This window comes from Tasmannia lanceolata, unplaced genomic scaffold (assembly GCF_043159265.1).
Source record: "Tasmannia lanceolata isolate RefF3 unplaced genomic scaffold, GAP_Taslan_0.1 ptg000008l, whole genome shotgun sequence".
Lineage (NCBI taxonomy): Eukaryota > Viridiplantae > Streptophyta > Magnoliopsida > Canellales > Winteraceae > Tasmannia > Tasmannia lanceolata.
Window position 1 is genome coordinate 6,463,833 of NW_027518685.1, and position 16,358 is coordinate 6,480,190.

The 16,358-nt window shown below is 37.7% G+C and overlaps 1 protein-coding gene across 4 annotated transcripts; it reads right to left on the reverse strand.

Annotated features, from left to right (window-relative positions):
• LOC143884125 (Met-10+ like family protein / kelch repeat-containing protein) lies at positions 1 to 16,229 on the reverse strand. Of its 4 annotated transcripts, XM_077387525.1 has the most exons (12): positions 15,711 to 16,229; positions 15,363 to 15,553; positions 12,231 to 12,549; positions 10,174 to 10,573; positions 8,650 to 9,861; positions 8,097 to 8,226; positions 5,337 to 5,572; positions 5,026 to 5,161; positions 2,596 to 2,672; positions 1,158 to 1,264; positions 881 to 999; positions 1 to 508 (listed from the first exon to the last, which is right to left on the reverse strand). In XM_077387525.1, exons 1-11 carry the CDS (start codon positions 16,129 to 16,131, stop codon positions 890 to 892), a joined length of 3,339 nt encoding a protein of 1,112 aa, XP_077243640.1. In that variant the 5' UTR covers positions 16,132 to 16,229; the 3' UTR covers positions 1 to 508; positions 881 to 889. The 4 variants fall into 4 exon arrangements, with proteins under 4 accessions (XP_077243640.1, XP_077243643.1, XP_077243642.1 ...); XM_077387528.1 differs by lacking the exons at positions 15,363 to 15,553; positions 15,711 to 16,229 and adding an exon at positions 13,377 to 13,512; XM_077387527.1 differs by lacking the exons at positions 15,363 to 15,553; positions 15,711 to 16,229 and adding an exon at positions 13,304 to 13,498.
• Positions 16,230 to 16,358: the final 129 nt, after the last annotated feature.

Sequence of the window (16,358 nt, forward strand, 5' to 3'; positions counted from 1 at the left end):
TGACAGATGCAAGTCTATTTTGTTTCTTGTTTATTTATCTTTCATAGATAACTAGAGTTTTATTAAAGAGAGAAAATAGAACAGCCAGAGGGGCTGAAATAGCCCCCAGAAAAAAAACCAAAACACCACTAGCACAACATCTTATACCCTCAGCTCCAGCCTATCAAACCCTCTAGCTAAAGAGTGTCCTGTTCCTAGAAACTAAAGGTATGAAAGCAAAATTGAAGGATATCTCTCTACGTAAATTATTGATCTCCAAAACTACCCACTAACCTCCCAGATCGCCCAGGCAACTCCCATTCAATTTAAGCTTTAGCCAGTATGATATGGGAAGTGACCATCTTGCCACAATCAAGTTGACAGTAGGAAAGCTCCATGAACTTTCATTCCAGTTCCAGAACAGATATCCCAACTAAACTCATTAAAATTCCTTTTTCACTAGAAGCCAACAGATAATAGAGAGGATCCCCTGTCAACCGCCAAATACAAGTGAAGAGAATCTGAAAACCTGCCAAAAAAATGAAAATGAAAAAGAATGACCATCCAAATGGAAAATATTGTGAAACTTGCAGCAGAATCAGTTTAATCCCCAGCTTGAGATAAAGAAATCAAGATCTGGCATGCAAGAAATTTGGGATGCAGTTCTCAAATCGTTTGGAATTATATGTGGGACTTTCCAAACTCTTTGGGGGAACTTCTCTAAAGTTTCTGGCACTGTCATTTGGGGAGTTGAGGTAGAATCCTGTGGTTCATCATTTTCAAGAGTTTTTTTTACACCAGCTAATTCGGTTACTTCTCGAGCTATGTAAAATAACTGTATGTTATATTTTAAAATCTCAGTTTTTTTCAAAAGATTAATATAAGCTGGTATGGAACATACTCCTTCGAATTATTGCATCTGCATCTGCTTGCATCTTACATCAGCAACAAGATGGCGAATATGTGGGCCATACCATTTCACTCGTTCTACGTGTTGTAATGAAACATCCCAACAATAACCTGAAATAGAAGGATTTTCGATAAGATTAAACTGAACTTCTTCAAACCGTTTTCTTTCTCTGCAGAAACTGGTCCACCATGAATTAAAATAACATACTATCACGGCTTGGAAAGCCATCCAAATTTCTAGTTAAAATCACAAGTTGTGAATATTTTACCTTCAGATTTAGCGATGCTGTTTATTGATTTAGTGACATACTCTGACCACAAACCCTCCTCCGTGTCTTTGACATTTCCATGCACATGCAGAATCCCACCCTCAGGTCTGCAAATCATGATTTAACATATGATTCAATAAAAGGATATGCAACAACTCTTCATCAATGCAACCAAGTTGAGACTGAAAAAAAAAGTACTCAATAGGCATCAAGTGGTCAACGCATGACATGCTTTGTCTTTTCTCATGAGTCATGATAGCGGAGATTGATCAAGGTAGTCGCAAAATCCTAATACAAGAAGTTCGACAAAGATTTACACCCAATTTCTTTGGTTTAGAACACATCCAGTTGCACCAGAAACAGCTAGTGATAATCTTTACTAATGAGATTTCGCAAAACTACTCAATAGAGCTACTTCATGAAATTGACATAATTGTCATGTGATTTGTGTTGAACATCAAGCTTGCATGGGATTATCCATGGAGATGACGCATGCTTCATGTTTTGTTTGATTTTAGGTTTACAAGCTCTTTTTCACATCGTGACAGTATCTGTTTTTCTACTTCATTTCAATGATTTTCATTACGAGCTATTTATAAGCATATCACTTTGAATGCCTCTTCTCTACCTATCACTTTGTATAACAGTTTTTTTTTTTTTTAATGGTAACCTTGTATAACAGTTCTTTTATACTTTAACTATTTAAGTTTCCATGCTTTTTCACGTCGTGACAGTATCTGTTTTTCTATTTCACTTTAATAATGATTTTCATTACGAGCTATTACAAGGTGCCAACACATTTTTCCTTAGAAAAGTATGACATGCTGTGGTAGGAGCTTTGATCTGCTGGGCGACTTTAAGGAATCTGGATGGGTCATACTGCAAAAGCCTCCCCTGTTGGACATCATGACCCTCTGTCAGTGGATGGTTAAAGAATAAAAATGCAACGGGTCCACATTTAGCTGGTAAAGCAACAAAATCAGAGGGTTAGAATCATCTGATGGGGGAGATTTTGGATGTATGACTATCCATAGAGGGAATGTTGTTGAATGGTTTGGATCATCAAACAAGTAGCCCAAACTATACTTTTTGCCTCTAGTATTTTCCAAGAAAATATATGCAAATATACCAAATAACAGCCCTTGCTTTACATGAAGAAAAGAAATTGCAATAGATCAATGAGCTAACAAAAAGTCTAAAATTCATTTTCTTTTGTTTTATTTATACATTAAAATACAAAAGGATAGATTGAGTTACATACTAGAAGCTAACATATATGACTAAAATTTAAATAGACAACTATGAAGAATAAAGGGAAAAAGAAAAAAATAACGCAGAATATCATTGAAGTATCAGAAAAAATAAGTAAAAATAGAAAACAAGAAAGTAGAAAACATGCATGATAAACAAACATTGCCGGAAACTCAGAGCACCCCACCTTAATGCCCTCACAGCAGCAGGCCAGCTACACTCACTTGATTGGAGAAGACCAAGGCAAACACGATCAGCAATTCTCTGCCACAACAGTCAAAAGAGTGTTGAATACCCAATGGAAGAATACAGTAACTCAATTATATGTAGCATTGTAGAAATAGCTTAGAAAAGAAAATAACAAGATCTGAAAAAGTGTGTCATCCCAACAACTTGGTATACCACATAAAATAAAGAGCCATACAGCAACATGTATCACAGCATTCTCAGAACTTCTTCAATGTCCTTGACCAAAATTGTGCTTCGATCAATTTATTTTTCTATCTTGTTATTTGTTGATCCAGAGATCCTTACTGTTGCATATCTCAGGCTTTTCCAATTTATGATTAGTTGTCGTGCTTGAAGTCTTGAACCCAGCAAAGCCAATTAGCCCCAGTAGCTTTTAACAGTAATACTAAGCCAGAATAGAGCTAATACTAAGCCTTTTGTTCACCACTTTAGTTACAAAACATATTCTACTGATCATCATGGTTTTAAATTTCAGCCGAAACGTTTCATTTCAGCCGAAATATTTCGGTTTCGGCCGCGACCGAAACGAAATTTACATTAAGTCGTTTCTTTACAAGATTTCGGTTCCGAAATTTTGCCGAAATGTCACCGTTTTAGCCTTTTTAACAGAATTTCCACCGAAATTTTAAATAGATCCACCAAAATTTTTAAAAAGTCCACCGAAATGTTATAATTTCCACAGAAATTTATGAAATATTCATCGAAATAGCCAAAATTCCCACTGATATCACTGAAACTTTGGTCGAAATTAAAAATAAAAACGAAATCATAATCATATTTTTACATGATTTCGACCGAAATTTTGGCTTGAAACCGAAACGTTTTGGTTTCAGTGATGACCGAAACCGAAATTTAAAACCTTGCTGATCATAACATACAATTTGGCAATACTGGATCCATGAAGTTAAAAGCTTAGTCTGAAAAGTCAAGCATGTGGAAAAATGAAGAATGTAGGATCAAAATTCATGCACTTTTTTTCCTCTCATGCAAGCAATGCACTTAATTAACGGGGAAAAAAACGAATTTCATCAATGTAACATGAGCTTTATTTTTATTTTATTTTTTAATGACAGAACAATTTTATCAAAATCAAAAGATGAGAAAATACAACACCTCAAGCAGCAGAAACTACAAAAAGAAAAATGATGGACCAGAAAAAATATAGAGCAATCCCAGAAGGAAAGAAAGTCGAAAAACTCCAACCGTGGCCTAGTCACTCCAGATCGGGCTGACTGGTCGGCATCACTATTGGCCAATCTCCAAATATGTTGAAAACACATCCTATGGCCCTCTGTTCATTCCAAAACTTTTAATCATATCAGCAAGTCCCCAAGGTAAGTTTTGTTTTTCAACCATCTGATTACATTTAAAGAATCTCCCTCTACAATGATACCCTTGTAAACTCTAAAATAACCCAGCTGGATCCTGTGTAGAATAATCGCGTGCACCTCCGCTTAATTTGAGTCCTCGCCTATTTTGCCTGAAAATGCCCACTTGAAGGGGCCACCGAGTTACCTAGGCTCGAACCGTCGAAGTTGAGTCTGAACTTTCCTGCCTCGAGAGGGGTTCCACCGAGGAGATGAATGTACCTCCTGGCTATTGCAATCACACCTCCCGAAGATATAGTCAAAATTTGGGCCCTTGTAAAACTGTGTTAAGCCCTTTTAGACTTGCTATTCACGTGAAGATGGCAAAGGAGGCTCGCAGAAACCCATTAAAGAAGGAAGAGTAGGAGATAAGAAAGCACAAGAAGTGACTTACTATGGTCACACAAAGGCATCAGGAAGCATGGCAATGAGGAAGGTCTATGATTGTTATTTGATAAAAGCTACTAGAAAAGAACAGTATCATTGATTTCATGTGCGGGTGATATTTTGTCACCAGCAACAATAGAGATTCTATAAATGCTCGCAGTTTCAAAACTGATTATCCAAAATTTTGGATTCATAGTAAAGCAAGATATAATTTACATCCTTGCACCCCCTTGAGGGAAAAATTTACATCCTTACAACTCCATGGGGGAAAGCCAATGATGTTTGTATCTTCAACAAAAGAAATGAAATTCAAAGATAAACAGAGAAAAATACTCTAATATGATAATTAAGAGTAGATAAATGAAACATGATGGAAAGCAGTTACCAAATAGAAATACCTTCGCAACTTTTATGGTGGAAAAATAAGTCAAAAAAGAAAAAAGAAAAAGAAAAAACATATGGACTTCCATAATAATATTTAATTGATGTATTCCATGGCAGAATTAGGCCGTTAAAGCATTCAATATTGAATTTTACATCCCTGTAAAGTCATTGGATTAGAACAGAATCGAAAATTGGTGAGAAAAAAAAAAAACTAAAAATTGAGAGCATACTTTAGGTGCTGTAACCCGGTTATCTCCTTCGAGTATGACACAACGATCCCCCACAAAATTGGCTCGAGTATTATGTTGTAGAGCCTCTATAGCATGAGGGTTCCACTCACAAGCATAAACCAGTTTTGCCTTAGCCCTGATTAGAATTTAAATTGTCACTACACCGGAACAAAAAAAAAGAATGTTTTCACTGTGTTGACATGAAGATAGATAAAGAGATCAGCAAATTTCAGTGGATAATAAAGAAAAAGATAGATCTAACAATCACAAAGTCAAAACAGAACTGCAACTTCAAAAATCATAGTTCATACTTCACAAGAAATGGCAGCACAAAATATCCAATCCCGGCAAATAAGTCCACAACAATTTCATCCCTACAATCCAGGCGACCCATGCGTAGCTTCTCTGAAAGATTTCCTAGAGAAAACATGCACTTTGTTGCATCAAAAGAATAGAGAATTCCATTTTCATGATGTTCAACCCAGCCATTATCTCCCACAAGGATCTCCAAACTGCTGTCTCTTGTACCATTTGGCACAACTCGACCCTATAAACAGCCAGAAATTCCGTGTGAAGAATGCTTAAAGATACCAAAATTACTTGAAAAGAAATTTCAAGGAGTTCCTAATAAAGTTCTCTTATCTTTCAAAAGAATAAAAAAGGGTAATTCACCAATGATTTTATAAACAATTTTACAAAATGAAAGCAGTGAGTAGACAAACAAAAAACCAGACATAAAAAACAATTGGCTTGATCTGTACCAAAGACAGAGTGACCCAAAAATTGCAGTAAGAGATAGAAACACCATCTGGGAGTTATATAACAATGCATCTAGCCATGTCTATCCAAAAATGCCACTGAATAATCACGTATTCATAAAATGGTCTGAAAATAGACATTTTACATCACCAGTTGAATTGAGTGAAACTTAAGAGGCCAGACTCTTATATTCATTTTCTTCTAAAATTTTGGGAAGAATATCAGAGCCAGATTCTTTTTTGAATGATAATATGATTAAAGAAATATATTAACAGAATTACTATTATTATTTTAATGAAAACAGAATTACTATTATTACAAAAGTGCTTCTTTGTCCAGAGTTGTTTTCATATCATTTACCAAGACAAGGAAGAGCTGTCCTGGAGGAAAAACAAGGGAGACCTAGTGCCATTCTTTCAACAATTTATGGCTATGCAAACAAAAAGTTTAAGAGTGCAGAGATATAAACAGATCTATCATTTTCTTAAGATTAAGAATAAATTTCAACAATAATTTTTTTTTGAATAATAAAATTGCAACCATAATTTTCTCAACTGGGAAAGGATGCCAAAGCAAAGAGCTGACGATAGGCAATAGGGAGATAGTCCACCTTGCACCCAAAGGAATACACAAGCTCGGTAGCTCTATCCATCTATCCTCACAATAAAACTCCATGTATGGAACTCCAATCTGGATACCTCTTCGAAGCACTAAAGAATAACTTTTAGGTACTTTAGTTTGGTAGCCATGTCCCACCGAAACAACAAGGTTTCATCCGCGAATTGGAGGGAGCTTGAATCCCTTCTAGTTCTTCATAATTCCCATTTTCAGAGGCCCTTATTGGAATTGGTTTTTGCTAGCCTGAGCTACCGAAAAGGGGATTTTTTTCCGAGGTTCAAGGGTTTCGGAAAGGAAATGTGTCTCCGAGAATTACAATGGGGTGATGATCAAGAGAAATGTGAGGATTTCTTGTCAAGACATTGTCTGCACAGCGAAGGAGATGGATTTCAAAATTTTTATCTTTTGGGATTTACAAAGACCAAGTGATTTAGGTGTTTTGTGAGAGATGAAACATGTTTTGGTTAGTGTATGATGAAACACTCAAAATATTTTATCAAAAATGAGGATTTTCATCGAGAGATTGTCTGCATCGCACAGGAGGTGGCTTGAAATTTCTAAATTTTGGGGTTTTCCAAAGACCAAGTGATCTAGGTGTTTGTGAAAGATCTTCCCTCCCTATTCATGCAACCAAACCAAAAAAAAAAAAAGGGTACTTTAAGTCATTTAAGAAAACTCTTTGTTCTTACCATGCTTGAATCTTAAGAAAACTCTTTGTTCTTACCATACTTGAATCATGAAAAGACTAAATGAAAGTGGAAGGACAAATTTTGGGTGTGGCAATATCATCCCCAGTATATGTGCATGTGTGTGCGCGTGTATGCAGGGTGATAATAAGAGTGCATCCTTTTCATCCATGAAAGCTTCTTGTAGTAGGTTTATGACTATTGAACCTTTTATGACAAAAGAGAGGCATTCCTAGTAAAGAACTGGGGTACATTTATTATCTGCCATATATACCTAGGTCGAGCTCATACTCCAGTTGCTTAAAAGTTGAGCACTGAAAAAATAAGGTCAAAAGTTAGACCATAGACAAGTCGAAAAGCCAAAGATGCCAGATACAATGTTTTGGCCTAGATGAGCCAACTTTGAGAATTGAGTATGTTAGCAAGGAACAAGAAAGTTATACTACAGTGTTTAAAAACTGGTGTGACGCGGAACGCGGACAAGAAAAATCCTTGTCAACTCGGCGTGGACGCGGCCAAGAACGCAGTTGGCGCGGTCAACGCGGTCATAACTCGGGAGAGTCAATGGAGTTTTTATTGACTCTACAGGGCAAAACGCGGAACGCGGATGTGTGCGACGCGGAACGCGGCCAAGAAAAATCCTTGTCGACTCGGGCGAGTTCCTTGTTGTGTCAAGGAGTTTTTAAACACACCATATAGGCACAATACATGCATGTAATCAATACACTTATAAATACAATAAACAAAAGTTACTCCATTTTGCAACTTATTTTTTCCTTTTTATTTTTTCAGAGATGATAACAAATCTATTAAAATCAAAGAGAACCCCAGGGTCGAGGTGACCCAGGACTGAAATTACAGAGTGCTCCTTTACATCATATATAAGACAGCAACAATGCTCTTAAAAAACACAAAGCAGTAGAAACACTAAAAACTAGCACATAACTACTGGTAACAACACTCTTTTTTTGCAACTCTTTCAGAACATGTGAGCGGTGTGTAACTTACTTGGCGTGCAAGGCGACGTGTACCCAGTGCTTTGGCAACAATAGGCCAAAGCTCCTCCCCAATTGAGTCCCATATGGGATCGTTGAAGGATTTCACGGGAAGCACAACTATATCCCCAAGTCGCTCCCACCTAGTGTAGCATTAAATGTTAAAAGTGTCAAATGTAATAAACATGGAAGGCACATCAACGAAAGAACCACTAAACACTCCATTATACTGCCTAAAATATCAAATTTAGAAGTGAAGGCTAGATGTACGCGGCCCAGTTCACGAGGCTCCTGCGGGATCTTGGGAGGGCTAGATGTACGCAGCCTTACCCCTGCTTTGCAGAGAGGCTGTTTCCGTGACTTGAACCCATGACCACCAGGTCACAATGGAGCAACGTTGCGCCACTGGAAGCACAACTATATCCCCAAATCGCTCCTGACCTTACCGTTGCACCAATGAACATAACAAATAACCATTCAAAAAATAAAAATAACAAATACCATAGTATAATGACCAGACTTCCAGGCAAACAATGAGAGCAATATCTCAAATAGGAAGCACAAACCTAGTAGGCAACTGCTCTAATAGCTGTAGTTGCAAGCCTTTGTGCTTAATTAGAGAGCACACTGCTTCCTTCAGTATCTTTTGAGGAGCTCTTGGACCCTTTTTAACATTAGCTACATCATCAATCTGTACAGAACCACCACATTCCATCAACAGATTCAATGACAATTGGAATGACGCATCATTTATTGTAAACCCCTTCCCCGAAAAAACACCCATCTGATGACATCCGTCTAAACTATCAGACATGTCCACTGAATGAACTGCTTTATTGTTAAAAAATGCATGAGATGTCTCAGTAATTGGTAAACAAATGTGAAGTCCATTCCGGGTGGAATAAACCTTCCTCCCAAGATCTAACCATCCAATTTTTTTTAGTATATCCTTGACAAGTTTAGCATATTTTTTTTCAAGCTGTAAAACCAAGTGCTTAGTGCCCAGATGATGTCCATCAGTCTGGGTAAGTACATCAGCTGCACATTCTAAATTTGAACTTTCAAAGATGGATTTTACATAGTTATTACACGGCGACTTTCTCTCATTTGTTACCATGACAGAATCCCCAAGACCAGTAAAATCATTATTATTGTTCTCCACTGCCTCTTTAGGCTTATTGCCGTCACAAGGGATATCATCTGAACTTATTAACGGGCACAAATTTATTTTCATTGGCTCATTAAACTTCGTCCCGAATGCATAGCACGATGCTCCACCACCGAGAATAACAAGGTCGTCGTCTGCAACACTCATTGTGCTACGAACCAAAAGGTCTTTGCTTACAGAATGAACTGTCACATGCTTCCAAACATGGTTCCGCAAATCCAGTAAAGACACCTCTTCAAACTGTTGCTTTACAGGGCAACCACCAAGAATGCCCAGATAATTTCTATAAATAAACATAGAATGAGAAAATCTTGGAACTGCGGCTTTCCCTGTTGTCTTCTCCTTCTTCCACAAATATGTTCCAACATCAAAACTGTAAAGGTCTCCAAGCACGTTCTCACCATCATATCCCCCAAACATATATAATTGAGAACCATTTTCCACCATAGAATGTGAATGACGGGCACATGGCCATTCCCCTTGGATACTTACCTCACTCCACTGAAAAGTTTCTGTGTCAAGGACATGCATGCAGGAATAGATCGTGTCAATGTTAAGACCACCAAATACATATATCTTTGACCCTCCAACTGCAGCCGCATGCCGGTGCCTGTCCGACAAAAAGGTATTGAATTAGAAAAGAAAAAACAGATAAAGCCAACCTAGAGTAGTAATTATCCACCTAAGAGTGACAACTTTCATGATAGACCTTTCTTTTTTACGTTCAAGATTATGACTGTATTCTTGGTTTAATTGGCTACTCAAATATTTAATTGTGACATGCAGATGAATAACTGAACGATCAAACCACGCTTGAATGTCCACCTGGGGCAGATTTTATTTTAAGACACATTGCTAACTCAAGGAAGTACTTAAGTGGGCAGCATTTAACAAGGAATTAAGAATACACCACAAACATTACCTAGGAGCGAACAGACTGCCTTTACATTCTAATAGCTTCCATTCATGATGAGCTGTATCCAGGACCCACACATCATTCAAAATTTGTGTAGGATCACCCCTGCCTCCAATTACAAAAATGCATTCCCCCACCGCAGAAGATGTATGACCCAAGCGTGGAGATGGAGGTCCCTCAGCATTAATTACATTTAAGCTGCCAGATAAAGGATCAAACATCAGGGCTTCATTTCTCCGTGCATGTCGTCCTACACCTCCAAAGCCACCAAAGACCACAATCTGTCTGTGGCCTCCGCTACTTAAGGTACAAGCTGAGTGACCCCACAGAAAGAGCTTCTCAATTGGTTCTCCAACAATCATCAGCTTGACAACAGAAAGACAGCAACCAGGTTCTCTCAGCAAACCTGCCAACATTATAGATTCAGGCTCATAATCACAAGGAAGAGGTTTCCCTCAATCAAATCGGAAGCGAAGAGAAAAATAAATAAATGTGGAAGGCAGTATTTACATTGGTCAAAAAGAAGGATTACAAATTAGTAAATGCAAGTTGATCACGCAAGTAGAGAAGCACACCTGAAAACCCACAAACAAGACGGCAACAAATAGGGCAGCAAGTGATCCAAACAATTAAGGAAGCAAGTAGATCAAGCAAGTAAGGTAGCAAGTCTCAAAATTTATGTACACAATAGCAACCATAGATCCACATAATTGAGGCAGCAAGCAGATCATATAGATATGGCAGAAGAATTTGATGTCCACGGACAGCAATACAGATGCACACAGGCCAGACAAACAGCATATAGGCCATCGGAATCGGACAAGGATTCTTACCTTTCATGCAAAAGGGGTGGCACATAGTCATCTCTAACACTTTTCCACCTTGATTTATCGCTGAAGGAGGAATACCTCAACAGTACACACCTAGGAACAGAAATATAAAGAAACTCATGGGTTTTCCACACACACAGAGGAAAGAAAACCTTGCATATTGGTAACCAAATTAGTACAAGACAGATCCAAAGGAAATAGAAGAGAAGGATAGATCAACTCTAGGGTTTCCAAGAAGATAAGACAATTCAGACCAAGGATCCCATGGATCTTGGCTCTGATATCATTTATGATAAACAAAGCAAGTTTAAACTATATATGCAACGCATAGGAAGGAAAAAAGAAGGCTTTAAGAACTCAGACTTGGATGAGAACACGACCAAGGTAACATCAAATCAACTCACACGAGCCAGTGATTAACTTGGAGATATTGAACAAAGGAAAGAAGAGAGGGAAGAAAGGGAGAAAGAGAAGTAGAGAAGAGGAAGAGGAAGAAGAGAAAGGGGGAATTCGTAGGGTGTGAAAGTTAAACCCCATAACTTCCTCTATTATATTATATATTATCTTTAGAAATAACAACTTACAAGTATGCCACTGATTAGAGATGGGCCCCATCAGACAAATTCTTTTTAACACATTCTTAACAATATTTGTACTCAGAGTCCCGTCGTTCTATTAATAAAACCATTATTGATTGAAAAATGAAAAGGCTCCCTGTAATTCTGTCAGTTATAGCACTTTTGATTCCATTAGAAGTAAATCAAGCTCTTAAATACAAGGAAATTAGCCTCCTGGATCTTTCAGCAAGCAATCCTTTCAGTATACAGATAGACCTATTCCAGTTTCCATGTAAGCAGTTATTAACAATGATCCCATAATAGTATCCATGTAAGCAGTTATTAACAATGATCCCATAATCAATGTAGCTGGATGAGGTTTTATACATCAAACGGAGATCAACCAACTAAATAAATCTAAATGGATTAGTAAATGTGAGTGGCAGTCAATCATTTTTAGACAGTTATTTGACTTATTTTCAGTTTCTTCTCCCCGTTTACCAAATTTTGCAGTCTGCCATCAGGATCTAATATGTGATTTTTTTTTCCTGGAACATTGAATTAAACAACTAATCAATGTCAACCAACTGAGACAAGGATAGAGAATAAAATTAAGGCAGGCAATAAGTTCACCATTTTGCATTATCAATCAACACACAGTCAAGGTTTAAATTACCTAAATGAACATCTGCAGTTGTCTTCCCCAAATTGAGATCTTCAACGGTAAGTTGGTGTGTAGGAATGCCATTTGTTGAGCTCCCACAAGAATTGGCATCTTCCCTAAACTGTCGAGAAGATGTAGTACCACAATCATCTTGTTGATGGGCAGGAATTATGCCATTTGTTGAGCTCTCGCTGGAATTGTCATCTTCCGTAAACTGCTGAGAAGACTTTAATTGTCTGGTCTCAAGATCCAATAAACATACCCCATTTCCCAACGAACCTTCATGTCTATGACGATTACCAATCTTTATCAATGTTGAACACGGAATGGCCTGTATAAATTTCATTAGGACCCATCACATAGTTGGGCAATAACAACCTCCTTATATAAAGTTACAAAAGTCCACACTTCAAAATAGAAAGAAAACAGTTCGATAATAAAATTTTAGACGCTTATGCGCACTTCCACTCCATCTACTAACCAAGAATAAAAATTTGCATTTTTCCTCTTTTAATTATGTGAAGAGTTCCAGGTAAATATAAATGAACTTCAAATCAAACATTACATATGCAGCACTTAACGGAAGAAATTATATTTGCTGTATGGAAGTTGTGGTAGAGAAGTGCTATGGTGAGGACTGATGTCGACGTCCACTAACCAAGGAAAACAATTTATATGTTCCTCCTTTAATTACGTGGAAGAGTCCCGGATAATTATAAATGAACTTGAAAATCAAACATTTAATATCCATCCAGCACTCAATGGAAGAAATTTTATTCCTTGCATGAAGGTTGTGGTAGAGAAGTGTTGTGGTGAGGACTGATGAATTATGATGATTTAGTGACAATCACGAGTTACTGTTTCACTACACAAAACCCAATTTCACAAGCTTTTCAGTCCCTAAATTTATTTCTCTGTGAATGTGGGAAAGTTTTCTTTAAAAGCACCAAGAAAAGACCTCCATTCCTCCAAACTTTGGGAAAATCTTAAAGGGGTGGATTCCCTGTTGAGCCAACAAACAGTGACCAAAATAATCCCCTACAATCCAAAGTTTGGGAGAGAACACAAATGTAAGAACCTAGTACCATTTCATAATACCAACACCCACAACATCAATTTCCTGAGATGGACCAACACAGCCCACAGAACTGAACCAACCATGCCAAAGTCATTTGTTGAAAGAGAATAAAAGCCAGTGATGCACTCCTATTTGTCCTAACTATAGACCAAATTGCTGCTCCCACCAAAGTTTAGCATGACCAATCCCGCTGATGATGTTCTCCAAGACTCACACGGTCTTAAAGATGGGGCACAATTCCTGCAACAAACCCATCCAGCTATGAGATATCATCTAAGAGAAAAGCCAGTGAAGCAAGATTGAAGAGAAGCATGTTCTGAAACTTCAAAAATGAAACCCGTCTCACAACTTCCTAATATTTTCATAGCCATTAGAGAAAACCCCCGCATCTCATCTTTTCCATATCTGCCATTTTAAAGAAGGAAACAGGATCTGCCACAAACAATACACCCTTCTATAACCAATCAACCACCATGATGACAATTGGTGAAAGTGTGGTAAGGAGTACAACATTGACAAAAATAAATATACTGATATTTCGAAGAAAGGCCATCGAACGAGTTCAATCTAAGGGGCACTACACAAAAATGCACACAGATGTACAAAAAAGCTGATCCCTTATCAAAATGTTATCTATAAGAATAAGACATGCAATCACAAGAGCTTTAAGTGAAGACCTGCAAACCAGATACAAAAGAAACAAATTGAGAGTTGAGACAGTAGTGGGGATTTACATAAAACTTTCCATAAGGTTCCAAAGGGCAGATTAGCTTATCCTTATAGTCAAGGTGTGTGTGTGTGTGGGGCCGGGGGGGAGGGGTTGAATCCTTTGTGCTGTGGGACATTTAATAGAGCCAACAGTGTCAAATATGCTCTGTTGAACCCACTCTTCTGGAGAACAGGGCAACAAATTGCTCCATTGCCAAAGAGATTGAACACCTTAATATCAGAGAAAATTTATAGTCTGGGTTTTGCTAGGCAATTTCGCAGAAAGCCATTTCACAGCTTACTTTTGCATGAGAGAACCAACACATAGGCTCACTAAGTCACTGTTCAGCAGATTTTGTCTTATTCATTTAATTCATCCGAGGTGGCTGTTCTCTCATGCAAAAGTCAAAAGTCAGCCGTGAAATGGCTTTATGCGAAATTGTTTTATTTCACATGTCTCCTCTGCCAAGTGAAGAGTCTTCTCTCTCTCTCTCTCTCTCTCTCTCTCTCTCTCTCTCTCTCTGGCATCTGAAACCTTATGTCTGCAAATGTTTTTAAAAAATCAACCACCATTTCTGCTGGGTTTCCATGCTATTCGTCAAAGAGAGTTGTATTGAAAATTTTGAAATAAAATAATAATAGTAGATTTTAACTCCCAAGATTCCCACCTAATCTTGGAAACTCCTAAACTTTATCCTAACAAAACTCCTATTCCTACTAAATACTCGATCAAATCTTGATCTTTTATTAGAGGGCACTTAAATAAAACTAAAACCCTAAAAAATATGAGCTAAACTTGCGTGCGGCCAAACATGGAGGCAAGTTTCTCTACACTAGGATGGTCCTCCACCAACGTATCTTCGTTTGAAGTTGAACATCATTTTGACAACAACAAGGTTATGGGTTCAAGCCAGGTTACCTATCGAAAAAGAAAACTTTTTCCTTTTCGCAATTAGGTCAAAATTACCAAACTTTTCATTGAATAGAGAAGTGGTATACAACTTTCAACATAACAAACTATGACACAAATAACTTAAATAAAATAAAATCACGTGACAAAAAGGAGCTTTATATAGTGAGTAAAGTAAAACTAACCCATCAAACAACATATTTTAGTGCCACCAATCAAGAAACTTTAAGTATGCCTCTAATCAAGCATAACAACTATTAGGAAAATATTCATAATGATTCCAAAGGTCAACATACACAATCAAACAAGAATAATATGTTGTATACAAGATCTACAAGTTGTAGAGAGATAAGACATTTAACCATGCTAGATATAACACAGTGACATGACAATTTAGATACATTTCCAACAAAGGAAGATATATAGAAATCCGGAATTTAAGAACTACCTTGTGCTGCAAAACTTGAAGAAACCCATCAGTCCTCCTTTTATTGGCCACCATTTTCTCATTGGCAATCCCAACAAGGTACCGTATATAGTCAGGTGAAACCATAATCCCACCTATAACTCCCAAGGGCACCTCCAATCGTATAGAGCAGCGTATAGCAACCATAATACGTTTATGTATACTAGTTATACCTGGAAAGGATCACGATTGAACCTCAACATCAAAACCATCTTAAAATGCCCACAGATGATTACATAAGGTGGGAAAGCAAAAAGAAAAAAAAAACCCAATAATTCAAACCCTAATCCAAATAAGAAAAAAATAAATAGAGGGTTCTGATTTGCTCACCGGATTCTCTGAACCCAGAGGATATGGCAGTCGATACCAATTCCTGGGCAGAAGATATATCCTTGCATTCAACAGCAACAATAAAGGGTTCAAACCTGAAAACCAATTCCCCTTCCAAATTGGGAGATTGGTTGTTGAAGAGTATGTTGATAACTGAATCAGGGTCCGCGGGGTCGTGGGTTATGAAGACCCAGCCTCCTCCTCTGGCTTTCTTCTTGTTTTGGGTGTTGTTGTTTTGGGTTGGTTGAGAGAGGATTGAGATTCTACCAGAGCAAGAGGAGGTGGTGAAATAAGAGGGATTTTGGTTTATGGTATTGAGGAGAGGGATTATGGGAGCGTCTAAGTTGCCTTTTGGGGATTTATCAGGTGAGGATGATGACATGGATGCGAGTACCTCTGTTTTTCTCTTCTCGAACTCCATTGAAGGAAGAGCTGTGTTGTATGTCTGTTTTCAATTTCTGGAGTTGGGGTTTTTGGGTGTGTGGGTGATGATTTGGGGTTTTGATGGTGCCAGGGTTTATAACGTCCTTGCGGGTGTTATGAAAGAATAGGAGGGTATTTTAGGTAGGAGAATCGGAGATGCAGTTATTTTTAGGCTATTGATATTGGCACTGTCATGTTTTGATAAAGGGACGAATTTGTTTTGTC